Source organism: Mobula hypostoma, chromosome 7 (assembly GCF_963921235.1).
Source record: "Mobula hypostoma chromosome 7, sMobHyp1.1, whole genome shotgun sequence".
NCBI lineage: Eukaryota > Metazoa > Chordata > Chondrichthyes > Myliobatiformes > Myliobatidae > Mobula > Mobula hypostoma.
The window spans coordinates 120,588,671-120,616,642 of record NC_086103.1 but is presented as its reverse complement, the minus strand read 5'-3'; the positions used below and the strand labels follow the sequence as shown (position 1 = coordinate 120,616,642).

Below are 27,972 nucleotides of genomic sequence, written 5' to 3'. Positions count from 1 at the left end.
CAACAAGCCATATTGAGCTTGTATGTGGTTAAAAATAGGAGGGTCAGCATTCTGGGGTTGTGAGTGGCTGAGACATCTACAACTTGACTGGTGATCCATGCAACATTTGCATGCCACATCCCCTGCAGTAGAATCAACTGAAAGCAAATTAAGAAAGGTATTGGATGATATCACAGCAATGTTCAAAGATGAAACATAGAAACATAGAAACATAGAAAATAGGTGCAGGAGTAGGCCATTCGGCCCTTCGAGCCTGCACCGCCATTTATTATGATCATGGCTGATCATCCAACTCAGAACCCCGCCCCAGCCTTCCCTCCATACCCCCTGACCCCCGTAGCCACAAGGGCCATATCTAACTCCCTCTTAAATATAGCCAATGAACTGGCCTCAACAGTTTCCTGTGGCAGAGAATTCCACAGATTCACCACTCTCTGTGTGAAGAAGTTTTTCCTAATCTCAGTCCTATAAGGCTTCCCCTCTATCCTCAAACTGTGGCCCCTCGTTCTGGACTTCCCCAACATCGGGAACAATCTTCCTGCATCTAGCCTGTCCAATTCCTTTAGGATTTTATACATTTCAATCAGATCCCCCCTCAATCTTCTAACTTCCAACGAGTACAAGCCCAGTTCATCCAGTCTTTCTTCATATGAAAGTCCTGCCATCCCAGGAATCAATCTGGTGAACCTTCTTTGTACTCCCTCTATGGCAAGGATGTCTTTCCTCAGATTAGGGGACCAAAACTGCACACAATACTCCAGGTGTGGTCTCACCAAGGCCTTGTACAACTGCAGTAGTACCTCCCTGCTCCTGTACTCGAATCCTCTCGCTATAAATGCCAGCATACCATTCGCCTTTTTCACTGCCTGCTGTACCTGCATGCCCACTTCCAATGACTGGTGTATAATGACACCCAGGTCTCGTTGCACCTTCCCTTTTCCTAATCGGCCATCATTCAGATAATAATTTGTTTTCCTATTTTTGCCACCAAAGTGGATAACTTCACATTTATCCACATTAAATTGCATCTGCCATGAATTTGCCCACTCACCCAACCTATCCAAGTCACCCTGCATCCTCTTAGCATCCTCCTCACAGCTAACACTGCCGCCCAGCTTTGTGTCATCCGCAAACTTGGAGATGCTGCATTTAATTCCCTCATCCAAGTCATTAATATATATTGCAAACAATTGGGGTCCCAGCACTGAGCCTTACGGTACCCCACTAGTCACTGCCTGCCATTCTGAAAAGGTCCCGTTTATTCCCACTCTTTGCTTCCTGTCTGCTAACCAGTTCTCCACCCAACTAACCAATTCTCCACCCATTAGAAAACCCAAACACATCAAGAGTAAAGTAGTGCTTAATAAAAGTACCATACCCAAGTTTTACAAAGCCCTTCCAGTTTCTTATATCAAAGAAAATAAAGTAGTCAGTGAGCTAGATCACACGGAGTCTGAAGAAATGGCATTTGCAACAGTGAAATACAACAACCATTTTAGGTTTTCACGTGATAAAAAAAAACAGGAGGGCCACCATTGCAGGGAAGTGAGTGGCTGAGACAATTACAACTTGATTGGAGATCCAACCACCATTTGCATGCCACATCCCTTGTTGCAGAGCAACTGAAAGCAAATTAAGAAAGGTACTGTATGATGCCACAACTGTCTCCATGCTGTACACCTTGAACAATTACCCAACAGAGGACTAACAGATATCGATGTCAATCTCTGTGCCTCTGGTTGGAAAGCATGCTGGATCAAGGAAGGACCATACTGCTTAGAGGAATCATGATAGTGACAAAACCTGTGGTTCAATTTCAACGGTTTTGTAAGCAACATATCTGAGAAAGCTTCTGATACGTTAATCAGTCAGTTCCTTGTGAAACATGGCTTGGTTTTAAGCTGCAAGAGAGTTCAAGAAGCTTCAAGAAAGTTGCAAGCACCTGCTTTTTGTGATTCGTTGTCGTCGTGGCTATCCCTCGAGGTTGAGGATGATGGTCTTCGTTCTGAAGAAGTGGCCCACAGAGTGAAGACGCCTGTGCATGTATTTGTTTAATGTGTACTTGATGTTGCACTCCAAGAAGCACACAATACTTCACATATCAAGTATAAAGAACCAGAATCTACTTTATGTGCATTAAGGTTATTGCATGAACTTTAAGTGGGAGACAATAAAGCTGGTTGTAAAAGTAGATGCAAAGACCAAAGCCCAGCTTGATGAATGGAAGGTCAAAAAGAAAGGAGTCAATGGGGATACTAAAACAGAGGATTCCTCAGATGATGTTGTGGATGAGGAAACAAAGAGAGATATCAGATTGTAAAGGGAACAATAGAAGGATTAATAAAAGAATACTCCATTGAACTAAATGCACTTTTCTAAGATCAAGAAGCAGACTCCCTCACTTACTACCCCGGAATGTATTATCTCATTAGATGCTGAGAAAGCCTTTGACAGAGTCGAATGGCCTTATTTATTTAATGCTCTTGAGAAATTTAATTTTAGTCTGACATTTATATCTTGGATTAAATTGTTATATTACTCCCCGGTAGCCTCGGTTTGTACTAATAATCAAAGATCTCCTTTTTTTCGTCTTCTTCATGGTACTAGGCAAGGATGTCCTCTTAGTCCTTTACTTTTCAATATTGCCCTTGAACGTTTAGCAATTGCTATACGTGACTCGCCCAGTATTTTTGGTATTACCCGTGGAAACGAAACACATAAATTATCACTATATGCAGATGATTTGTTGTTATACATCTCCAATCCGGAGAAGTCAATTCCCGCTATTCTAGGTTTGTTGGCTCAATTTAGTAATTTTTCTGGTTACAAATTGAATCTTAATAAGAGTGAATTATTCCCCCTAAATAAGCAGGTACCTATTTATGGACGTTTACCATTTAAATTGGTTACTGATTCATTTATATATTTAGACGTAACAATTACGAAAAAGTATAAAGATTTATTTAAAGCTAATTTTTTTACCTTTAATTGATCAGATTAAATTTTTGTTTACCAAATGGTCACCAATCTCTTTGTCTTTGATTGGTCGGATTAATGCTATTAAGATGATCATTTTGCCCAAATTTTTATATGTATTTCAAGCGGTTCCAATTTTTATCCCAAAATCTTTTTTCGATAACGTAGACTCAAAATTTTCCTCATATATATGGCAGAACAAAAATCCTAGGTTAGGTAAAAGGTGTTTACAGAAACCTAAAAAGGAGGCGGGGCTTGCCCTCCCGAATTTCAGATTCTATTATTGGGCAAGTAATATTCGATATTTAAAATTTTGGTTACGAGATTTGGATGTATCTTTAAATCCACAGTGGGTGCATCTTGAATGTAATTCATTACAAGGGTTTTCCTTGGGTTCGGTTTTAAGAACTTGGTTTCCTTTTACTTCTTCCAAATTGTATAAACAAATGAATAATCCAATAGTTAAGCATACTTTACGTATATGGTTTCAATTTCAATGAGTTTTTGGGTTTAATCAATTTATTTTAGCAAGTCCTATTATATCTAATTTCCTTTTTCAACCTTCCACTATGGATCAAGCTTACTTTGGTTGGAAAACCAAAGGTATTATACGTTTTCATGATTTATTTCTGGATAATTGTTTCATGTCTTTTGATCAACTTTCTAATAAATATAACTTACCCAGATCTCACTTTTTTAGATATCTACAGATTAGAAACTTTTTAATTACTGTTTCTCCTAATTTTCCACACCCATATCCAATGGACACTTTGGAAAAAATTTTAGATTTAAATCTCTCTCAGAAAAGTGTTGCAGCAATTATATATAACATAATTATGAATTTATGTCCTGATGTTTCCAATAAAATTAAAGCTGACTGGGAAAGTGAACTTAAGATTATTATACCGATTGAAAAATGGGAAAAAATTCTTCAGTTGGTGAATTCATCCTCTGTATGTGCTAAACATGTGTTGATACAGTTTAAAGTAGTGCACAGGGCTCACATGTACAAAGATAAACTATCTCGTTATTACTCTTATATTAATCCAATATGTGATAGATGTCATTCCGAGATAGCTTCTTTAACCCACATGTTTTGGTCATGTCCTTTGTTGGAAAAATATTGGAAAGACATTTTTGACATTATTTCAACGGTTTTGAATATGGACTTACAACCTCATCCAATTACTGCTATCTTTGGATTACCAATGATAGATTCAAATTATCTGACCTCTTCAGCATGTAGGATGATTGCATTTCTTACTCTAATGGCTAGAAGATCCATTTTGCTGATTTGGAAAGAGATTAACCTTCCTACAGTATTTCATTGGTTTTCACAAACTATGTTGTGTTTGAATTTGGAAAAAAATTAGAAGTGCAGTTTATGACCCTTCCATTAGATTTGAAAAAACTTGGAGGCCATTCATTCAGCATTTTCATTTGATGTAATTTGACCATTTCCAAACTTGTCTTATTTCTCTGTGCTGTTGGTTGAGAGGAATGGAGTCGTTGACACTAAGGTTTTCTTCTTTCCCATTTTCAAGTTGTTAGTATTGCCCAAGTCTTTTAGTTTAGTTGACTAATTCTGGTTAGTTTAGTTTTTTTTTGGGATGGGGTTTGTTTTTTTTCTCTTTCTTTTTCTTTAATTTTTTTTTGCTTTGTATTATTCATTATTATTCTACACGATTGGGAGCTTCGTCAAATTTACTATTTGGTTTTACAATTACTCATTTTAAATGTAACAATGTATCTCCTACTACTTGTACTTTTGCTTTGTTATGTTTTCATTCTATGAAATTAATAAAAAGATTGTAAAAGAAAAAGAAAGAAGCACATCCTAGAAATAAAAAAAAGGAAAAGGAAGGAGAATGATGCAAGTGGTATGGAAATGGATAACAATAGACAAGACCTAATTTCTCAATAAGTTAGCAAGTTCAGAGGTACTCCCAAAAACTAGAAGAAGAAGGAGGACAAGTAGTTGAAAAGAAGAAAAGAGGTTGAAAGAAAAAAGATGAGTGTGAAAGAGAGAAAAAAAAAGTGCAAGAACAAGATAGTGAGCCAGATTGGGACCGTGAGCAAGATTATGATAGGGATCACGCGAGAACAAAGGATAAGAAAAGGGAACGTGACCAAGAAAGTCATAGTCATAGTCATAGTCATAGTCATAGTCATACTTTATTGATCCAGGGGGGAATTGGTTTTCGTTACAGTTGCACCATAAATAATAAATAGTAGTAGAACCATAAATAGTTAAATAGTAATATGTAAATTATGCCACTAAATTATGAAATAAGTACAGGACCAGCCTATCAGCTCAGGCTGTCTGACCCTCCAAGGGAGGAGTTGTAAAGTTTGATGGCCATAGGCAGGAATGACTTCCTATGACGCTCTGTGCTGCATCTCGGTGGAATGAGTCTCTGGCTGAATGTACTCCTGTGCCCACCCAATACATTATGTAGTGGATGGCAGACATTGACCAAGATGGCATGCAACTTAGACAGCATCCTCTTTTCAGACACCACCGTGAGAGAGTCCAGTTCCATCCCCACAATATCACTGGCCTTACGAATGAGTTTGTTGATTCTGTTGGTGTCTGCTACCCTCAGCCCACGACAGCAAACATGATAGCACTGGCCACCACAGACTCGTAGAACATCCTCAGCATCGTCCGGCAGATGTTAAAGGACATCAGTCTCCTCAGGAAATAGAGACGGCTCTGACCCTTCTTGTAGACAGCCTCAGTGTTCTTTGACCAGTCCAGTTTATTGTCAATTAGTATCCCCAGGTATTTGTAATCTTCCACCATGTCCACACTGAGCCCCTGGATGGAAACAGGGGTCACCAGTACCTTAGCTCTCCTCAGGTCTACCACCAGCTCCTTAGTCTATTTCACATTAAGCTGCAGATAATTCTGCTCACGTCATGTGACAAAGTTTCCTACAGTAGCCCTGTACTCAGCCTCATCTCCCTTGCTGATGCATCCAACTATGGCAGAGCCATCCAAAAACTTCTGAAGATGACAAGACTCTGTGCAGTAATTGAAGTCTGAGGTGTAACTGGTGAAGAGAAAGGGTGACAAGACAATCCCCTGTGGAGAAAGGGATAAAGAGTGGGATTGAGAGTGGGATAAAGAGGGAGAAAGAAGATGGGACAGTGAGAAAAGCCGGGATCAAAGTAGATCCAGAAGGAAAAATGAAGAAAAGGAGAAGAAAGGTGTGCAGAGTTGTCAGAATCATTTCCTGCAGTCCCAGTGTCAACTCCTACAACCAGCACAGAGGAGGCCCCAGAGTCTGATTTTGTTTTCACAGCCTCAAGTCTTATCTGCCAGACAGAGTGACCTCCCTTGTTAGGAAGGACATTATTCCACAAGATTAAGAAGTCCTCTGCAGCAATTAAATTTTTAGGTCTGAATGGGATAATTTAAAATTTACTATGCTGTGGATGTCTATAAAATGGTTTTATTATATAGTATATATATAGTAAATGTATATAAGTTGAGATTTATTCTACATTGAGTTGGAGTTTATAATTAAGTAGGGAGGAGCGTTGTGTATTTAGAATGTTAGTAATATTTTAGTAATATTGTAAATATATTGTTTAAGCATTATTTATTTTTTACATAATGTATTGTGGGCTATATGTAAAAGAAGTAAATGGCATACGTCATTCCACACCATGTCATTCATGCATCTTTCACTAAAGTAAAAAGAAAAATACATATATTTATTCCCTGTTCCATGTTTCCATTCAATTAGTTTTTATGATTTGGAGTTACAAAACATAACAAGCAGCATCCATTGTCAAGGACCCCCACCATCCAGAACAGCTCTTTCCTCGCTGCTGCCATCAGGAAGGAGGTACGGGAGCCTTAGGATCCACATCACCAGGTTCAGGAACTGTCATTACTCCTCAATCATCAGGAACAGAGGGGATAACTTCACTCAACCCAGCACTGAACTGATCCCACAAACTATGGTCTCACTTTTAAGGACTCTTCATCTCATGTTTTCAATATTGATTGCTTATTTATCATTATTATTATTATTATTATTATTCCTTTGTATTTACTCTAAGTGCCTGCAGGAAATGAATCTCATGGTTTTATATGGTGACATATATGTACTTTGATAATAAATTTGCTTTGAACTTTGAAATCTTGCACTCAACTTGATAATCACTACCACACTGAGAGAGAACAATGGGATATTACTATGTTGCTTGTTTTTCCAATATGTTTCAGTCCAACTTTCAATCAATTTTAACCTAATTTAATCTGCTTAATATTGCATACTAATCTCTTCTGTGCAACTTCTTCAAAGAGCTTCCAAAAATCCAATAGACTATATCCATTTGATCAGTTACATCCACAAAAACATTCCAGAAAATCTGTTTAAACAAGATTTCCCTCCGACATTGACTTTGTATAATCAGTTCATATTTTCTGAGCTTTCTGTTATATAATCTGTACAATACATTCAAATATTCTAACTTTTCCCCACAACTGAGTTTGGGTTAATTGGTCTATAGTTCCCTGTTTTCCTTCTGTCTCATTTTTTTACTGGTGGAGTTACACTTTCCATACTTCTGAACATTAACTCATAGTTTGACAAACACTAGAAAATGGCAATGAATGTATTAACTACTTTCCTGCCGACATTTTAATACACTGGAATTTCTAATCAGACCCTGAGGATGTATCTTCCAATCCTAATGATTTCTTCAGTGTTATTTTTACACATGCCAAATTCTTTTCATTCCTCCTTTTTATCATACCCTTGGTTCCTTGGCATTTATAGGGAGTTATTTGTGCCATTTTCAGTGAAAACAGTACTAAAATATTGTTTAATTCAGCTACCTTTTTACTGATTGTGCACTTCCGAAAGGGTGTACAGTGGAGAGCGTTCTAACTGGCTGCATCACCATCTGGTATGGAGGGGGGGGGGGGGCGCTACTGCTCAGAATCGCAATAAGCTGCAGAAAGTTGCAAACTCAGTCAGCCCATTATAGGCACTAGCCTACGCAGCATGCAGGACATCTTCAAGGAGCATTGCCTCAAAAAGGCGCCATCCAACATTAAGGACCATCACCCAGGACACACTCTCTTCTCATTGCTACCGTCAGGGAAGAGGAACAAGAGACTCAAGGCACACACTCAAGGATTCAGAAATCACTTCTTCCCATCTGCCATCAAATTTTCTGAATAGACATTGAACCAATGAACTCTACCTCACGACTATTTTTCCTCTTTTTGAACTACTTATTTAACTTAAACTTTTTAAAATACACATAGATATAAATATATACTTACTATAATTCACGGTTTTTACTATTATGTATTGAAATATACTGTTGCAGCATAACTCATTCCATGACGTACCAGTGATATTAAACCTGATTCTGATTCTGATTATAAATTCTCCCACTACTCAAAACAAGGAACCTTCATTTGTTTTCACAATATCTTCTATTTTCATTTTACAGACTGAAAGAAGCTTTTGCAGTTCACTTTAATGTTCTTTGTCAGTTTACTCTCATTCTCTTGTGCTCACTTAGTTAATCATTTTTTGCTGATTTCTAAACTGCTTGCAGTTCGCAGGCTGCCTTTGCTTCCCCCTTCTCCTAAACACAAGAGATTCTGCGGATGTTGGATATCCAGAGCAACACACACAAAGTACAGTTCTTCAAATATTTTCTGCTATAAATTTTTATCAGCTGAGTAAAGCACTTAACTTCCTTCTCACATCATTGTATCAAATGTTCACATTAAGATTATTGTACAATTCACAGTATTATTCCCCAGAAGCGTGTTTTCATGTGAGCTACCATGAATGTGAGACTAGCACCACAAATTCAATTGCATCTAATCCCCTGAGGTGGTGTTTGTGTTTGTTTGACAAGCTTGTGAATGGAACTGTGGCACTGCAGAAAAAGGAGGCAAAAAGCCAGCTTTAAACTACTATTAGCTTTACAAATTGATTGAGGGCTTTGAATCTAATGAGAACACATTAGCTAAAGCCTAGATTAGAGATATCAATGCAACATCACCTTTGACATTTAAAGTTCTCTGAGTAGAAAGCAAATTTCAAGTCCATGCTACAGACAGAGAGAAAAAAAGAATGAGCTAAAGCACACTTACCTTTAGGTAGAGATTAAAACGAGAACAGGCAACCCCGGGTCTTCCTCACAGATGAACCTAATCCAAAGTGTTGGGGTCAAGTAAGATTTCAAAGCTTCTGACCCCCTGCACCACTGCTGGCCTTAACACTAGTCAAGCTGAGAACCAGATACATTTGCCCATTCTCTTTCTGATGGTAATGACTGGTATTTAAATACCCTGCTGAATTGAATGGAATCCCAATATGGGTCAATAAGGTAAATGCAGAGAAGTGATTGTTGGTTTTATTTATCAATATTATATCTTTTATTTTAATTTTCATCTGGTATGCAGTAAAATAAATTTATTATATCATTTAGTATTATGTCACCAGAAGTTATGTGTCTTTGATTATCAAAGACGCTTACAAACAGTTGAATGAAAACCTTTAATGGGACTGGCTGTCACAAGGCCATCAAGTAGACGTGAGGGCCTCAGAATCCAACCCAACATCAAGCTTCATCTTTCAGACTGATCTGCTTCACTCGATGGATGTGGCCTCCTCTTCAATTGGATACACAAAGAGATAGAACAGCCACAGAGATCAAGTGAGGAGCAAGTGCATGGCATGGGGTGAGTCAAGAATCATCTGAGAAAACCAAGAAGTAATGGCAGATGCTGAAAATCTGAAAGAAAACACTGGAAAGACCCAGCAAGTTAGGCAGCATCTGAGAAACAGTTAATGTTCCAAGCTGAAGACCCTTCATCAGAACAGGGAAGGAAAGATAAAAGTGGTAGTTTTAAGTTGCAGAGAATGGTGGATAGGATGGTTAAAAAACTGAACACAAGTCATAAAGAAATGCCAGGGTTACCACGGAGATGTCATCCAGTTAAGTGGGTTCATGGATGCAGGTCAATCCATCCTAATATAATTCAACTAGCTTAGAATTAGATGTACGATTCTTTTAACACATTAACTTGGGGTATGCTATATATTAAAACAGACATATTCTGGGCAAATTTGGTTTAGTTTGGTTTTGGGTAGCAGTATAAATCCGCTGATATTTCTTCTACTGCTCGCTACACATGGCTAATGTTTGCTGTTTCACTGAAACAGTTGGCACTGATAATCAGGAGGCATGCTAAACAGGTGGTGTTTGATCTGATATCATCAATTACATTAAGACCAAACTGAAAGCTACTCATGTTTTGATTAAGAACTTCAAACCAGCAGTAAACAAAACTATTTTTGCCAAACACAGATATATTAGACAACAAAAATGTCGCTGACAAATAAACATGAGATCTTAGAAAACAGGGTCAGACCAGAGATGATAGGGAGCTTCAAGTTGTAATCTGTTCAGTGATTTGCATTCAAAACAACAGGCTTGCTAGAATAAAAAAACACTGCAGAAGTGCAACATTAAAACAAATAATTTGACACCAGAATGTAAATATTGACAGATTTAAAATGCAAATTTTTGACAATAGTACTATAAATATTGTTGATACAATTGACAGTGTTGAATTAAGCTGTTAATTCCATTTTAGCACATAATATTTCTATATAGATTCAGGTTGGAGCATAGTCCATGCAGCCAATTTTCGAATTAGTCACTGAAACCCAGGTTAGATTATTTCAGTTTCAGTAAAACAACTATGTATCATGTCTGAGGATGAGCAGCCTTAATGGGACCAAATAGCATTCAAAAACAAATTAGTTCAAAGCACTTTCATGAAGACTGATAGTTTTGAATAGAAGCAGGATGTATCGACTTGTAAGTGCTTGTTGACAGAAATTGTCTGTCTATTAAGTGTACTTGAACTAGAGATCAGTTTCCAGGGAAAACACCTTTCATCAGGCAGAATTTGATGAGCTCTGTTCGAAGGTTGGTTATTGTGGCTCACTGTATTTATGTGATCAATGAGGAATGATCAAATTGAGGAGTTTAAATGAATAAAAGAACTTAATGGGTATGTTGAGAAAACAAAAACTTTTCTTTGGGTAGAAGAACCCAGAAGTTAATCTTAGAACTAAAGCTAGTCCAATTAGGTGTTAAATCAAGAAACTGTAGACTTCTTGAATCTACAGCTTAAATCAAGAAGTCTAAGAGCAAAGCAAAAAAAACTTGAAGTAGTTTTGATTATTATTCGACACTTGAACCAGTATCAAAACAAGTGTCAAGTGGAGAAAGTAACTAATACTGAGTTTAGCATTTGGTTTTCCAAATATCAGGATTTTCTGAAGATTTAAACACCTTCATCTGTTAGCTGCAGTGATAAGGAACTTTAGTTAATTTGTATGCAAATATTACAGCATGATATTTGCATAAAATGCAGTTCATCCATGTACTGTGTTAGAAAGAAGAATCATCAGTTGTCAGATGTACAACTTGCCATCAAAGCAACTGTATGTTGAATTTACAGCTGTTGGCTACTTGTGTTGAGTAAGAAAATGCGTTCAGAGTACTAATTGATCACATGCAGTTGTTTTAAAAGTCTGATTGTTGGTATTATTGCAGTATCTGGTATATAGTCTGTAATTTTCATTTAGTATACATGCGTTACTTTAGTTTACCTCAATGCTGTACTTGCATTTTAGCACAAAATATCTTAGCTTACCTGCATTCATAATTAAATAATGCAATCGTATGCAAAATCATTTTCAGTATAGAATATTACCCAGTCTTTATACAGTACATTGTACAATAGGTACTTGGAAAATAGCCACATCTTTTTAAGCATTACAGCATACTTCTGTGAACTTGTAGAACAGCAATGTAAATTATAATTTTGATAGATACACAAAAGGAGATGATTAATTGAGTTGGTCTATGATAGTGATTGATCACAGCAACAGTTATGTAAGTCTACAATTGAAATATGATTTATTTTAACTATTTTGTACAAAATTGCAAAGGTATAGGTTTTAAAAAAAGAAAATGCATGTGTTTCTTTAGACTCAGAATGTGAATGGACATCGGATATTGCGCAATAGGATTTTTTTACGTTTGAAGCTTAATTTAAAGAATGTTGTATGCAAAGTATACTGGTGGTATAATTGTTATGTATTTGATTCTCTAGCCATTTACGCCACCCAACTTTGGCACAAAATACTTTAGTCATAACTACATAAGGACATAATTAAAACACCCAATTAATCTGACTTCATCTCCTGCTGATATTATCACCAATACCTTTTTATAAACCACCAACCTTGGCCATTACAGGATGTTTTAGCCTAAATTAAAATCAAACCATCAAACTCCTGCGGTGTAAATATTGTATAAACTCTTCATCCATCATTCTTTAGTCAAGACAAACATTTAAAAAATTTGCAACCTTATTTTCCAATTTAACACATGGCCCCATACCTCCCTATCTCTGTCAACTCCTCCAGCCCAATATCCTTCTCATATATCCCTTTTCTCAATTTTGCTTCTTAATAGTTGCTGAATTTAATCATTTCAGTACTGGCAGACATATCTTCACTAACAATACATTTGGCTCTATAATTCTTCACCAACCCTTTCAAACTTCCCAGCCTCCTTTTCCACTCCTTCCCTTAGTTCTTAGATCTTTGACCAGGTGATCATCCCAACGGTGGAGCAGGCGGAAGAGGAGACATCTCCCAACGGCTGCAAAGGCGGATGAGGATGTCCAACAATGGGTAGGGAGGCTTGCGAGCATGCCGCAAGAACTGCCGTAGACCTACAACACTCAGGGCTTGTCTACCTAGTGTGTGAAGCCTGGATTCAGCGGACTGTGTGGAAGAAATCACTGGTTCAACGGGCAGAAAGGCGATTCTCAGCAATGCGTCGTGGAGCGCTAAGAGGGCACAGTGAGACACACAGAACACTGATGGCCATCCACTGCATCCTGACCTATCTCCAGCCGTCTCGACTATGTCTTGCCACTGGGTCCAGATAGGCTGGGACGAGAGAGTGAGGCTGACGACCTGCGCAACTCTCCCTCACTTTAATGCAAGTCAAGCGCAAGTCATGACTTCAAACCCAACGCGCAACCTAAAGTCCTGTGGCGATGGGGGAGTGGCGAAGCAGCAGGTACGGATACACTGGAAGCTGTAGTCACAAACCTGCACACAGGCGGCCCAGGGCATAGGGTCGCTCTCTACTGGACCGAAGGAGCAGTTGAGTTCGGCAACCCCCTGGGTGTCTGAGCAGCCCTCTTTAGGATCGCTCTGCTCACCTCCATGGAGGAAGGGGCTGGAAAAGGTGCCTCAAACATAGTCTGCTTCACTTCACCCTGGCCAGCTTACCGCGGCTGGTGGGGATCCCTCATAGCGGTCGACCTACAACAGTGAAGAAGAAAGTGATGATGCTCAACCTTGGCACATGGAACGTGAGAACTCTGCGAGATAACGTCAAGGCAGACAGACCAGAGAAAAGAACTGCACTGGTTACAAAAGAGCTAGCTCGCTACAACGTGGACATAGCAGCTGTCAGCGAAACGCGCCTAGCAGACAAGGGCCAGCTGACAGAACGTAGTGGTGGATACACGTTCTTCTGGAGCGGTCGCAGCAGCGCTGAACGATGAGAAGCAGGTGTGGGATTTGCCATCAATTCTAACCTCGCCCGTAAACTCACCAAGCACCCAGAGAGCATCAACGACCGCCTGATGACACTTCAGCTCCCACTTGCAAACAAGAAGAGTGCTACGCTGATTAGTGCCTACGCTCCCACCATGACCAACCCAGATGACATTAAAGACAAGTTCTATGAAGAACTCGACGCCCTCATCTCAGCAATCCCACAGTCAGAGAAGCTCATCGTTCTCAGGGACTTCAATGCCAGAGTAGGGACAGACTACCAAACCTGGGAAGGGATCATTGGAAGACACGGCACTGGCAAGTGTAACAACAACGGCCTTCTGCTCCTCAAGACGTGTACCACACACGACCTTGTCATCACCAACACCCTGTTCCACCTACCCACCTGTAAGAAGACGTCATGGATGCACCCACGCTCGAAGCACTGGTATCTGATTGACTACATCATCACCAGGAAGAGGGACAGGATGGATGTCAGAGTGACGAGAGCCATGTGTGGTGCCGACTGCTGGACCGACCACCGCCTCATTGTGTCCAAGTTCAGGCTTCGCATTCTGCCCAAGAGAAGACCCCAAGGGCAGAAGACTGCAAAGAAGCTGAATGTCTCCAAGCTGAAAAGCAGCAGGGTTGCAGAAGAATTCGTCGACGACCTTGAAGGCAGACTGCCAGACACACCACAGGATGACGGGACCAGCACTGAGGAACAGTGGACGGCCTTCAGAGACGCTGTCTACACTACTGCCCTTGAACATCTCGGACCAGCAACCGGAAGAAACCAAGACTGGTTCGATGAGAATGATGAAGAAATACAGGAACTACTAACGGAGAAACATCAACATTACAGAGCGCATCAGAACGACCCCACGTCGCTAGCCAAGAAAGATGCCTTTACCAACGCAAGAAGAAAGGTGCAGAAAAAACTTTGCGAGATGCAGGACAGCTGGTTCAGCAAGAAGGCCGATGAAATCCAGGGCTATGCAGACAGCCACGACATAAAGCGCTTCTACGATGCGCTTAAGGCTGTATACGGACCCCAGTCCTCCAGCTTCTCACCCCTCCCCAACGCAGATGAGACGCAGCTGCCGACAGAGAAGAAGCAGATTCTGGATCGGTGGGCTGAGCACTTTAACAATGTCCTTAACCGCCCTGCTGACATCAACGACGAGGCCATTGCCCGCCTGCCCCAGGTAGAGATCAACAAGAACCTTGACACCCTCCCCACAGTAGATGAAGTCAGGAAGGCAGTGAAGCAACTCTCCTGTGGCAAAGCGCCAGGACCCAATGCAATCCCTGCTGAGGTATACAAAGCAGGAGGTCCTGTCATGATGCAAAAGCTGACTGTACTCTTCCAGTCCATGTGGAAAAAGGGACAGGTCCCGCAACAGCTGAAAGATGCCAGCATAGTCCACATCTACAAGAGGAAAGGCAACCGCCAGTCTTGCGACAACCACCGAGGCATCTCCCTCTTGTCCATTGCGGGGAAGATTCTGGCCCGCGTCCTGCTCAACCGCCTTCTCCAAAATCTTGAGCAAGGTCTGCTCCCAGAAAGCCAGTGCGGCTTCCGTGCTGAACGTGGGACCGCGAGCATGATTTTTGTTGCGCGCCAACTCCAGGAAAAATGCCAGGAGCAACACAGCGACCTCTTCGTGACCATTGTCGATCTAACCAAGGCTTTCGATACGGTCAGCAGAGAAGACTTGTGGAAGATCATGGAGAAGTTTGGCTGCCCCAGCAAGTTCATCACAATTGTCCGGCAGTTCCACGACGGTATGATGGTGAAAGTTCTGGATGACGGCGACGAGTCGGAGGCCTTCCCAGTGACAAATGGCGTCAAACAAGGCTGCGTTCTTGCCCCGACTCTGTTCAGTATGGTATTCTCTGCCATGCTGGCAGATGCCTTCCGTAACTACGAAGAAGGAATCCACATCAGGTACACGACTGACGGCAGGTTGTTCAACCTTAGGCGCCTGCAGGCAGTTACAAAGGTGCGAGAGACTATCATCAGAGACTTGGCGTTTGCTGATGACTGTGCACTCAACGCCAGCACAGAGCAGGAGATGCAGCGTGAAATGGACTGCTTCTCACAAGCCTGCGACAACTTCGGTCTCACTATCAGCACCAAGAAGACCAAAGTTATGTACCAGCCTGCCACAGGAAAGCCATACCAGGAGCCGCGCATCACGGTGAAGGGCCAGAACCTCCAGGCAGTCGACAACTTCACCTACCTGGGCAGCATACTCTCTCGCGCAGTGAACATAGACGCTGAGGTCAACAACAGGATTGCCAAAGCCAGCACCGCCTTTGGGAGACTCCGTGAGAACGTCTGGGAGTGGAGAGGACTCAGCCTTGCCAGCAAGCCGAAGGTCTACTGTGCAGTGGTCCTTACCACCCTCCTTTACGCCAGCAAGGCCTGGACTGTCTGCAGCAGACACGCCAAGCAGCTCAACCACTTTCACCTGAGCTGTCTCTGCAGACTCCTCCACATCAGGTGGCAGGACAAAGTCCCCGACACGGAAATCCTGGAACAAGCTGGGCTCTGCAGTGTCTACACCCTCCTGCTGAAAGCCCAAGCCAGGTGGGTTGGACATGTGGTCAGAATGCCAGACAGCCGTTTGCCTAAGCAGCTGCTGTACGGAGAATTGTGTCAGGGCAAGCGCTCAGTCAGGGGGCAGAAGAAACGTTACAAAGACTGCCTCAAAGCGTCCCTCAAAGGCCTGGGTGTCGACATCAACACGTGGGAGACGCTTGCCCTCAACCGTCCAGCTTGGCGCAGCAAGATCACCACAGGAGCCCGTGCAGCTGAAGTCAGGCGCATCATCGAGGCACAACGAAAGCATGCTGTGCGCAAGGCCCGAGCAGCATCCACTGCCACGACAGCACCCACCCACTTGTGTCCCACATGTGGGTGAGCCTTCAGGGCCCGGATTGGCCTCATCAGTCACCTCCGGACCCACAGCCACCAATCTCCCATTTGACTTTGAAGCCATGGTCATCTTCGATTGCAAAGGATGAACAACAACACATCTTTGACCATAATTTCTGTAACTTGACCTAATATCTTCCTGTGTGGCTCACTGACAAATGTTATTTGGTAACTTTTATGGAAATGCCAAGGGATATTTGGCTACATTGAGTAACAATTTGAATGTATCATATAGTCAATCTTCCTTGCTGTTAAGTGTTGGTACTTGGGTACGAAGCTTCTTGAAACACTTCGTTAAAATGGATTCTAAGTGCAGTTGAAGGACTGCTAAGGGCTCTCATTGACAGTGAGAGAGGAGTTGAATGGGCAGGTGTAACTGTGCTAAGTGCTACACCTGCCCCACACCTCCTCACTTATCACTATTCAAAGGTCTAAACTTTCCTTCCAGGTGAAAATTTCTTCCATATTACAACGTTGTGAAACGGCTTTGAGATAAAAATGAGCAAAAAGAAAAATACACATTTAAAAAAATAAAATATTTTGATGACATTTATTTCAAGTAACTTCAACTCACTTGTTGCTGTTTATGAAGTTTCAAAGATTATTGATCAACCTAAGAAATACGTTAAAGAATCATAACTGGGGTGTGCTTCCTCTTGGTGGTTTTCCAGTAGAAGAACAAAAGCAGTGCATCAAACATTTGCTAGTTAGCAGAAACCCAGTAAAAGATAGACTATTGTTCACCACCCTCTGGCTAAAGAAATTCCTCCTCATCTGTTTTAATGAGACATCTTTCTACTCTGAGGCTGTGACTTGCGGTCCTATACTGTCCCACTTTTGGAAGCATCCTCTCCACATCCACTCTGTCTAGGCCTTTCAATATTCAAGAGGTAACTCTTCATTCTTCCAAACTCCACCAAGTACTGGCCCAGAACCATCAAATGCTCCTCATATATTAACACATTCATTCCCAGAATTATTCTTGTGAACTGCTTCTGGACCTTGTCCTGTGTCAGCACATCGATTCTTAGACATGAGGCACAAGACTGCTCCCAATACTTTAAACGCTGTCTGATTAATACCTCATAAAGCATCAGTATTACATTTTTGTTTTTATATTCTATTAGCCTCAAAATGAATGCTAAAATTGCATTTGTCTTCCTTAATACTGATTCACTTAGAGCCCAGAACCTCTCTCCCACAAAGCAGTGAGCTTGTTCATCCTTTCCCTCCATCGATAGTCTGTCTTCAGTGTGTATTGTAGAAAGGCAAGCTTCTTCAGGCCCCATATTCCACTACACCACCAACGGTTGCATGTCACCCCTGGGTTCCAGTTTTTCCTGATTTGGATGTGAATTTGAAGGCACAATAGTGCAGGGTTGAACAGGTCTTTATGGCTGATAGATTCATGACATGGGTTTGAATTAGATACAGACGATTTTGTCCAGAAAATCCAGAGGTTTGGGGAAATTTAAGACGGAGCTTAATGTTGGTTCTCTGTGTTGTATGTTTATGTGAAAAGTGACTTGACTAATGCACTGGAGGGGCTGGTGTTTATGGAAGTAACTCAACAACAGTTTTCTTTGAGTAAAGGTATAATTGGATGGATACTGGAGCATAAGAGGAATTCAGAATCATGGGGACAATTCAATTCAGCAGGTACTTGCTGGTCAATAAGGGATACAATGTATCTGTGGTTGACGCCAATTCCCAGCTCTTTGTCTATAATTATTCAAACATTCAAATACTTTCCGATCCGGATCACCTCCATCTTTTGGGTGAAAAGTATCTTTCTCGAATTTCTTTTCTCACATAACTAGATAACATGATATAGATCTCTCTGCAAAGGGATTTGGTCCTTTCATTATACACTGTAGGTGTCTTAGTTTTGTATACCTCAGTTAAAACTTCCCGTGGATTTCTTTGTTGAATGAAAACAAGCCCAAATGAGACAACTACTTCTCACAGAGAGCGATCAGTGATGAGTGATGGTAGAGGCAGATACATTAGGGCATTTAAGAAAATCTTAGATAGACACATGGATGATAGAAAATGTAAGTGCTATATAGGAAGGAAGGGTTAGATTGATAGAACATAGAATAGTACAGCACAGTACAGGCCCTTCAGCCCACAATGTTGTGCTGACCCTCAAACCCTGCCTGCCATATAAGCCCCCACCTTAAATTCCTCCATATACCTGTCTAGTAGTCTCTTAAACTTCACTAGTGTATCTGCCTCCACCACTGACTCAGGCAGTGCATTCCACATACCAACCACTCTCTGAGTAAAAAACCTTCCTCTAATATGCCCCTTGAACTTCCCACCCCTTACCTTAAAGCCATGTCCTCTTGTATTGAGCAGTGATGCCCTGGGGAAGAGGTGCTGTCTATCCACTCTATCTATTCCACTTATTGTCTTGTACACCTCTATCATGTCTCCTCTCATCCTCCTTCTCTCCAAAGAGTAAAGCCCTAGCTCCCTTAATCTCTGATCATAATGCTCTAAATCAGGTAGCATCCTGGTAAATCTCCTCTGTACCCTTTCCAATGCTTCCACATCCTTCCTATAGTGAGGCGACCAGAACTGGACACAGTACTCCAAGTGTGGCCTAACCAGAGTTTTATAAAGCTGCATCATTACATCGCGACTCTTAAACTCTGTCCCTCGACTTATGGAAGCTAACACCCCATAAGCTTTCTTAACTACCCTATCCATCTGTGAGGCAACTTTCAGGGATCTGTGGACATGTACCCCCAGATCCCTCTGCTCCTCCACACGACCAAGTATCATGCCATTTACTTTGTACTCTGCCTTGGAGCTTGTCCTTCCTTAGTGTAGAGTAAGTTAAAAGGTAAACACAACATTGTGGGCTAAAGAGCCTCTACTGTACCGTAGTGTTCTATGTTCTTAACATTAATAATGGGAGCAAACATAGCAGAACAACTAACAAAAGATATTAGTTAAAATAGATTTTTTTCTACTTGTCTTGATGAGAGCACTGATCCTACATCATCAGCTTGGTGAGCCATTATTACTCGATTTTGTGAGGGAGATGAAATATGTGAAGAACTGGTTAACTGGGTAATATTACCTGAACACACCACAGGGACTGAATAAAAAGAATTGTCTGGTTAACAAGTTAACCTTACAAAAGTGGTTTCCATGACAACTGATGGTGCTCCAGCATGAATGTTAAAGAGACAGATTTTGTCAATTTGTTTGCAAATTATTTTGGACATTCACTGATAGGTTTTCATTGTATAGTACATGAGAGGGTTTGTGTGCAGAAGTTGGCCTTCAGGAACCTGAAGAAGTGGTGAAAATTGTAACCAAAGTAATTAATTCTATTTCTGAACGTGCTTTGAATAAAAGAGAATTTCAGAATTTACTGGGTGAGGTGAATTGGGTGTACACAGGACTATTTATGTACAGTAATGTTTCTGGTTTAGCAGCAGTTCTGACCTTAAACAATTTGTTGAATGTTTGGATGAAATTCACCTATTTTTGATGAATAACAAAACTTTCTTGTCAAGAATGATATGATGTTATGTGGATTTGCAGATTGATGTTTTTTTTACATATTTCTCCTCACGTTTAAATGACTTGAACACCAAATCACAGGGATCTGGCAAAACACTTAATATTATGTTTGATAATATAAAAGCTTTTCAATTCAAACTGGAAGTGATGCTGAAAATGGCACTTTAAATATTTCCCTAACCTAAAAAAGCACATGTCAGAAAATGAAATTACTGAAAAGAGAGACCAGAGCTTTCCAGTACCATTTTTGAGCACGATTGATTCAAGTGCTAAACGATTTTTTTTTTGAGACTCACTAAGTTTAGGTCATTTGAAGAAACTGCAAAATTCATGAAGTATCCAAACAGTTAATGTTAGACAGACTAAATATGAAAATATTACATTGAATTGATTTGAATAATTTTGAAATGCAATTGATTGGTTTTCAACTCAATTTGGAGGCAAAAATTTCTTGGTCAAGACCAAGAAGATATTGAAAAATGTCAGTTAGTTAATGGCTCAAAGTATACAAAACAAGACAATGGGGTTCTGAAACTTTGGAAGTTCCTGAACTTTTAACTGTCTGAATAATCTTATAAAGGCAATATTAACAGTATTTTCTTTGGCGTATTCATGTGAGTCCCGTTTTAAGTGATGAATTTGGTCAAGTCTAATCATTAAAGTAGATTTTCTGATGAAACTAGTGATACATCCGTAGCTTTCAAATACAAGGTGGATATAAACTATTTATCTTTATTTCAGTAACAAAAGTCTCACCAAGAATAAAGTGTATTTATATTTCTTTCTTTGATCTTTTATGAATATGCACCAAAGCTTATAATGTCACGTTCACATTTCTTATGTTATTCATGAGGTACAACAACAATACTATTGCAAAATGATGTCATTTTTCAACTGTCTTTTTAAAAGATCCGTATTAATAATTTTTGGAACATGTTTTCCAAAAGGCTTCATTTAAGGATTCAGTACTTGTATTAATAGTAAAACAACGAATGCACATCAATTAAAAAACAGGATTCTCTTTTTTCCTTAAAAATATCCATAATATTTGTCACTAATTCATCAATCAATAACAATCTCTGCTCAAAATTATTATAGCATGCGAGAGAATTTTTTTGGAAGATTATCACCAATTTGGGTGCACACTCTCAAAAAGTTTGCCAACCCAAAAGAAACTATTTATGTATTCCTCCTTGATGTCAGCATGACTAGTGTAGAAAACTTCTTTGTCATGGACTTGTCATATCAGTATGTAAATATCAATTCAATGAAACTTGAAATGTTCCACTTACCTGCCAATCAGTTGGAACTCTCCCACTGATCCAAGTCGCCTCATAGATAGCAGCAGCCCTCGTATTGTCATGCCCTCACAAAAGCAAGCCACAACTCGGGCTTTTGGTAGTTGACTGCGCAGTTTCCTCAAAAGCTTATCAAAGCTCTGTTCCCCAGCATTGCTGTAGATTTTGTAGGATTGAGCAATGCAGATTCCCTCTTTTGCTGCCATCTCTTTAAAAGCTTCCATGCCACTTTCTCCATAATTACCTACAAGGTAAGTATTGGGGGTCATTGTGCATCGACAATTAATCTTATCTACACAATAGTTGCTATTATCTTATTCAAATAGTTTAAGCGATTTCATATATTGATCTTGTTTCCAGTAATGCATAACCAATTATTTACTTCTGTTTGTGTCAGAAATTCACTTAAAGCAGCATGAATTTAAATTGGGTTCATTTTTCTTCATCACAATTCAATTAACTATTCAAAATGTCATTAATCTACTAAAATAAACATCCATTCTCATTATATTATTCTCTGTGCTCTAACATTTCTCTGACACTCCTATCCTACTTCTTAGCATAGTAAAACATCAATATTTATGTATATAAAATAATTCCATATGAATATTTACATCACAATATCATAATTAAATCACTAGCTGAATTTAATAGACAGGACATAATGCAGGACACTTATTGGAAAAGACAACAAATATAAGTGCAGACATATTAGCCATTTGAATGCAAGTACAAATCAGATCTAGAAATTCAACAATACTGAGAAACAATTACTTTAAAAAACGATATCCCCAGAAGCTGTGGCAGTTTCATTCAGTGTTATTCTCAGCTGAATGAAAAGCATGCACTTCATAAAATAACTTTTTGCTCCACATTAATTGTGGTATTTTGCACAATACCACTCCTGCACAGGAGTTGATTTCTGGAGTCGTCAGCTTCTAGTGAATTTAATGACCGCCTATTGTAGTCATTTGACTGTTGTTGAGCAGCTGGTGGTCACTGGCTGCAAGTGCTACTGGTGCTACTCCAAAGGTTTATGAACAATATTACCACAGGTTCAGTGTAATGGAAAGAAAAGGCTACAGGATGGGGAGGTACCTGAGATTATTTGTTCGCTTTATTTAATTGTTTTAAACAACTTTGTTTTCCTTTCATTAAAAAAGCAGAATGATTTTTTTAAAAAACACAAATTTATATTCATAGTTGTATTTAATGCTGTTCAGAACCACAACATTCATAGTCTTGGTAAAGAGAACTTAATGGGAGTTATTTCCCATCAGGTTCTCTTCACCCTCTTTGAAGCGGATGAACCTTCGCAAGGTGACAGGCTCTGATGGAGTACCAGCTAAGACTCTGAAAACCTGTTCCAAACAACTGACAGGGATGCTCAAAGACAGTTTCAATCTCTCATTGCTACAGTCAAAAGTTCCCACCTGCTTCAAAAGGGCAACAATTATCCCACTGCCCAAGAAAAGCAGAATGAGATACCTTAATGACTATCGTCCAGTAGTACTCACATCTACAGTGATGAAGTACTTTGAGAGATTGGTCATGGCTAGAATCAATTCCTGCTTCAGCAAGGACCTGAACCCGCTGCGATTTGCCAATCACCACAATATGTCTACAGTGCATGCAATCTCATTGGCTCTTCACATGGCCTTGGAACACCTGGACAAAACAAATAGGATGCTGTTCACTGACTAAATCTCAGCATTTAACACAATTATTCCTACAGTTCTGATTGAAAAGCTGCAGGACCTGGGCCTCTGTATCTCCCTCTGCAACTGGATCCTCAACTTCCTAATGGAAGACCACAATCTGTGGGGTTATCTCTAATATTGTCTCCTTACTCTCCTTACTGTGGCTAGGCACAGCTCATATGCCATCCGTAAATTTGCTGATGATACAACTATTGTTAGCAGAATTTCATGTACAGGAGCAATATATACCAGCTAGGTGAGTGGTGTCACTGCAACAAATTGCACCCTATGTCAGTAAGACCAAAGAGAGGATAAGATGAGGGAACACACACCAGTCATCATAGAGGGAGGTGAAGTGGAAAGAGTGAGCAATTTCAATATCCTGGGTGTCAATATCTCTGAGGACCTAGCCTGGACCCAACATATCGATGCAACTGTAAAGAAGGCACAACAGCAGCTATATTTCATTAGGAGTTAGAGGAGACTTGGTATGTCACCAAAGGTACTCACAAATTTCTACAGATGTACCATGGAAAGCATTCTAAATAGCTGTATCAACTTCAGGGATGAGGAAGGGTGTCTCCTGCACAGGATCAAAATAAGCTGCAGAGAGCTGTAAACTTAGTCAGCTCCATCATGGGCACTAGCCTCCGTAGTATCCAGGACATATTCAAGAAGCGATGCCTCAAAAAGGCAGCATTCATCGTTAAGGACTCCCACCACCCAGGCCATGCCCTGCTCTCACTGTTACCATCAGGAAGGAGGTACAGAAGCCTGAAGGCACACACTCACAGATTTAGGAACAGCTTCTTCCCCTCTCCCATCCGACTTCTGAACAGACAATGAAACCATGAACACTACCTCACTATTGTTTTATTTTTATTTTTGCACTACTTAATTTAACTATTGAATATATAGTTTTGAAAATCTGTCATGGTCCGGATCAGGGTCCCTTTAAATTTACCTTGTTTATGTTATGATCCGGACCGTTGATTCCCTGTTTTCCCGAGTCCCTTGACTTTGGTGATCAGAGGCAATTAACACTCAGCTGAACCGGTAGTTTATAGTCTCTGGCTTTGAGCCATTTGGTGCGGGAGCGTCTGCAAAGTCATCAAAGGTACGCTGTGCCGATGTCATCTGGCTGGAGCAAGCCTAGTCTCTGCCGAAGCGAGTGCCAGTAATTCACTGGTCCTCACCGGAGCAACCCTGTCCAGTTACCTCGCCAAAGCGAGCCTGAAAAGTTTCCTCACCGAGGTGGGTCCATCAGTTAACCCGCCGGAGGGAATCAAGAACTGCTGTCTACTGTTCCCGGGCCGAGTCGAGAGCTCGCCACTACCCGGAGGCTCGAAGTCAGGTCCTGGCCCTGCCGGCATTCTAGCACCAAGTCAAGTCCTGGCCCTGGCGGCATTCAAGCACCAAGTCAGGTCCCGGCCCTGGCGGCATTCAAGCACCAAGTCAAGTCCCGGTCCTAGCGGCATTCTAGCACCAAGTCAAGTCCTGGCCCTGGCGGTTTTCAAGCACCAAGTCAAGTCCTGGCCCTGGCGGCATTCAAGCACCAGGTCAAGTACCGGCCCTGGCGGCATTCAAGCACCAGGTCAAGTCCTGGCCCTGGCGGCATTCAAGCACCAGGTCAAGTCCCGGCCCTGGCGGCATTCAAGCACCAAGTCAAGTCCCGGTCCTGGCAGCATTCAAGCACCAAGTCAAGTCCTGGCCCTGGCGGTTTTCAAGCACCAAGTCAAGTCCTGGCCCTGGTGGCATTCTAGCACCAAGTCAAGTCCTGGCCCTGGCGGCATTCTAGCACCAAGTCAAGTCCTGGCCCTGGCAGCATTCAAGCACCAAGTCAAGTCCCGTCCCTGGCAGCATTCAAGCACCAGGTGAAGTCCCGGCCCTGGCGGCATTCAAGCACCAAGTCAAGTCCCGTCCCTGGCAGCATTCAAGCACCAAGTCAAGTCCCGGCACTGGCGGCTTTCTAGCACCAAGTCAAGTCCTAGCTCTGGCGGCATTCTAGCCCCAAGTCAAGTCCTGGCCCTGGCGGCATTCAAGCACCAGGTCAAGTACCGGCCCTGGCGGCATTCAAGCACCAGGTCAAGTCCCGGCCCTGGCGGCATTCAAGCACCAGGTCAAGTCCCGGCCCTGGCGGCATTCAAGCACCAAGTCAAGTCCCGGCACTGGCGGCTTTCTAGCACCAAGTCAAGTCCCGGCACTGGCGGCTTTCTAGCACCAAGTCAAGTCCTGGCCCTGGCGGCATTCAAGCACCAGGTTAAGTCCCGGCCCTGGCGGCATTCAAGCACCAAGTCAAGTCCTTTCCCTGGCGGCATTCTAGCACCAAGTCAAGTCCTGGCCCTGGCGGCATTCAAGCACCAAGTCAAGTCCTGGCCCTGGCGGCATTCAAGCACCAAGTCAAGTCCTGGCCCTGGTGGCATTCAAGCACCAAGTCAAGTCTTGGCTCTGGCGGCATTCAAGAACCAAGTCAAGTCCCGGCCCTAGCGGCATTCAAGCACCAAGTCAAGTCCTGGCCCTGGCGGCATGCAAGCACCAAGTCAAGTCCTGGCTCCGGGGGGCATTCTAGCGCCAAGTCAAGTCCCGGCCCTGGCGGCATTCAAGCACCAAGTCAAGTGCTGGTCCTGGCGGCATTCAAGCACCAAGTCAAGTCCTGGCCCTGGCGGCTTCCCAGTTCTGAGTCAAGTCCTGGCTCTGGCGGTCTGTGATTCCTGTCCTACCCCCTTGTCTGAATCCCTTCTCTGCCCCTCTCGCCTCTAGCCCTCGTCTGCAGCCCCCGCCTGCACTTCAGTCTAGTTCCATCACCGGAGCTAGATAGGTACTGTCTGGCATTCATTCGTGTTGGTCTTGTCTTTTCTTGTCCTTGCCTCCGTGGGGTAAGTCAGGCCATCTTGCCATTGCTCCGTGGGGGGTCATGTCTTGTCTTGTCCTGTCCTCACCTCCGTGGGGTAAGTCAGGCCGTCTTGCCGTTGCCCCACGGAGGGTCATGAGTCCCGGCCCTATGTCCTGTACCCAAGGAGGGGTCCCGGCTCTCTGTTCCGTGTGTGAGTCCCGGCCCTATGTCCTGTATCCAAGGAGGGGTCCTGACTCTGTGTTCTGTGTATGTGTCCATGGTTCCATGTACCTGCTCTCCCGAGACCGAGGCTCTGTTTTCCATGTTCCTCCTCTCCCTAGCCCATGTCATGTCCATGCCTGGTTCTGGGGTCCGAGCCCAAAGCAAGACCCAGGTACTGGGTTCTTGCCCAGTCTCGGGCTCGGAGTCCATACCCTAGCCTCTTCATGTCTCCTCTAGTTCTGGGATCCGATTCTGAGTCCAAGCCCAGACCCTTGGTCCCAGCCTAGTCGTAGTCCTGTGTCCTTGTCCAGTTTGCTATTTCCTGCTCCTGCCTGGCTCTCCTGGTATCGAACAGTAAACTAAATCTAAGTAACCTCACAAGATGTGTCTTGCATTTGTGTCCACCCTTGCTCCCAATGCCCGGCCATTGTGACAAAATCAGGTTAATGCTGGATCCCCAGAGGGAATTTGAAGACTGCGTACAAAATGTTTTTTTAGAGCAGCTTGTGGATAATTCTGGATTGGTTATTCCGAAATGAACCTGACTGGTTACATCACGGCCTAGTATGGGAACCATACTTCACTCAATCGCAGGACTCTGGAGAGAGTGGTGCAGACAACCCAGCACATCTGTAGATGTGAACTTTGCATTATTCAGGACGGTTACATTGACAGTTGTGTAAAAAGGGCCTGTAGGATCATTGGGGACAAACTACTCCAGCTGCTACCATCCGGGAAACGGTATCACAGCATTAAAGCCAGGATCAACAGGCTCCAGGACAGATTCTTCCAACAGGTCATCAGACTGATTAATTCACACTGACACAATTGAATTTTTATGTTACATTAACTGTCATTTTGTACATACTATTTATTACAAATGACTCTAAATTGCACATTTAGACAGGGACATAACGTAAAGATTTTTACTCCTCATGTATATGAAGAATGTAAGTAATAAAGTCAATTCAATTCTGGGAATTGTTGGTCCACAGTATGTTGAAAATGGAGTACCGGGTGATGGTTTTGGGCAACAGGAATTTTCTCACTGGTGATGCCCTTGGCCTGGATCTTGTATGACATAAAAGTAACTTCCAATTAAGCAAGCCAAGAATGAATTGGCAAGGCTACTCCACACATTATGAACTCTCCCTTTGTTCTTGCTGTCATTCATTCCAGTCAACAAGGCCACTAGCCATACCATGGCCTTTTATCTTTGCCAACTGCTATGTTGTTTTCCCTCTTCCTTTTCCCCAGGTGCCTTATGCATTAGAATTAGCTAATGATACCCTTTATCCTTGCAGGAAAAGTGATCCAGGCATTTGTCCACATTTCACTTTCATGAATATTTCATATTCCCTTCCAACATAGAAGGAAGCTATCATATCATGCCAGGTCTCAAAACAATCCTGTCAAAGCCATTCAGCACACCTGGTGTCATCTTCAAGTATTAGGGTTTACAAAGCTCTGACATTGAAGGCAACAATATGAAATATTTTCATTAACTTTTGATGATAATTTTTGCTAATTTAGAATTTAAAACTTACTGTGAAAATATTTAGTTATCCTAGTAATAATGTTTTATCACTTCAAATTTTCATGATGGGAAGGTTTGCTGATCTAACGCAGGATGATCCATATTATCCTCCTGAAATTCTTTAAACACCATTCATATTATTTCTTGAGACGTTCCATTGAGCTTCTTGAGAAGGTCAGAAATGCCCTGTATAACTTCAGGTTTGTATGTGTTAAGGGTCATAGGCAAAGCATTATAGCTGTCTTTTGCTGTTTCTACAACTGTGTTTTCATTGCTGGA

At 41.7% G+C, this 27,972-nt stretch overlaps 1 protein-coding gene across 9 annotated transcripts in view; it reads right to left on the bottom strand.

Moving 5' to 3' along the window:
* The window catches only part of grm5b (glutamate receptor, metabotropic 5b), a 578,722-nt gene that overhangs the window by 339,262 nt on the left and 211,488 nt on the right, over positions 1–27,972 (bottom strand). For all 9 annotated transcript variants that reach the window (XM_063053886.1, XM_063053882.1, XM_063053885.1 and 6 more), the window contains exon 3: positions 21,396–21,645. In XM_063053886.1, coding sequence (XP_062909956.1) covers positions 21,396–21,645 — 250 coding nt within the window. The remainder of the gene's footprint in view (positions 1–21,395; positions 21,646–27,972) is intronic.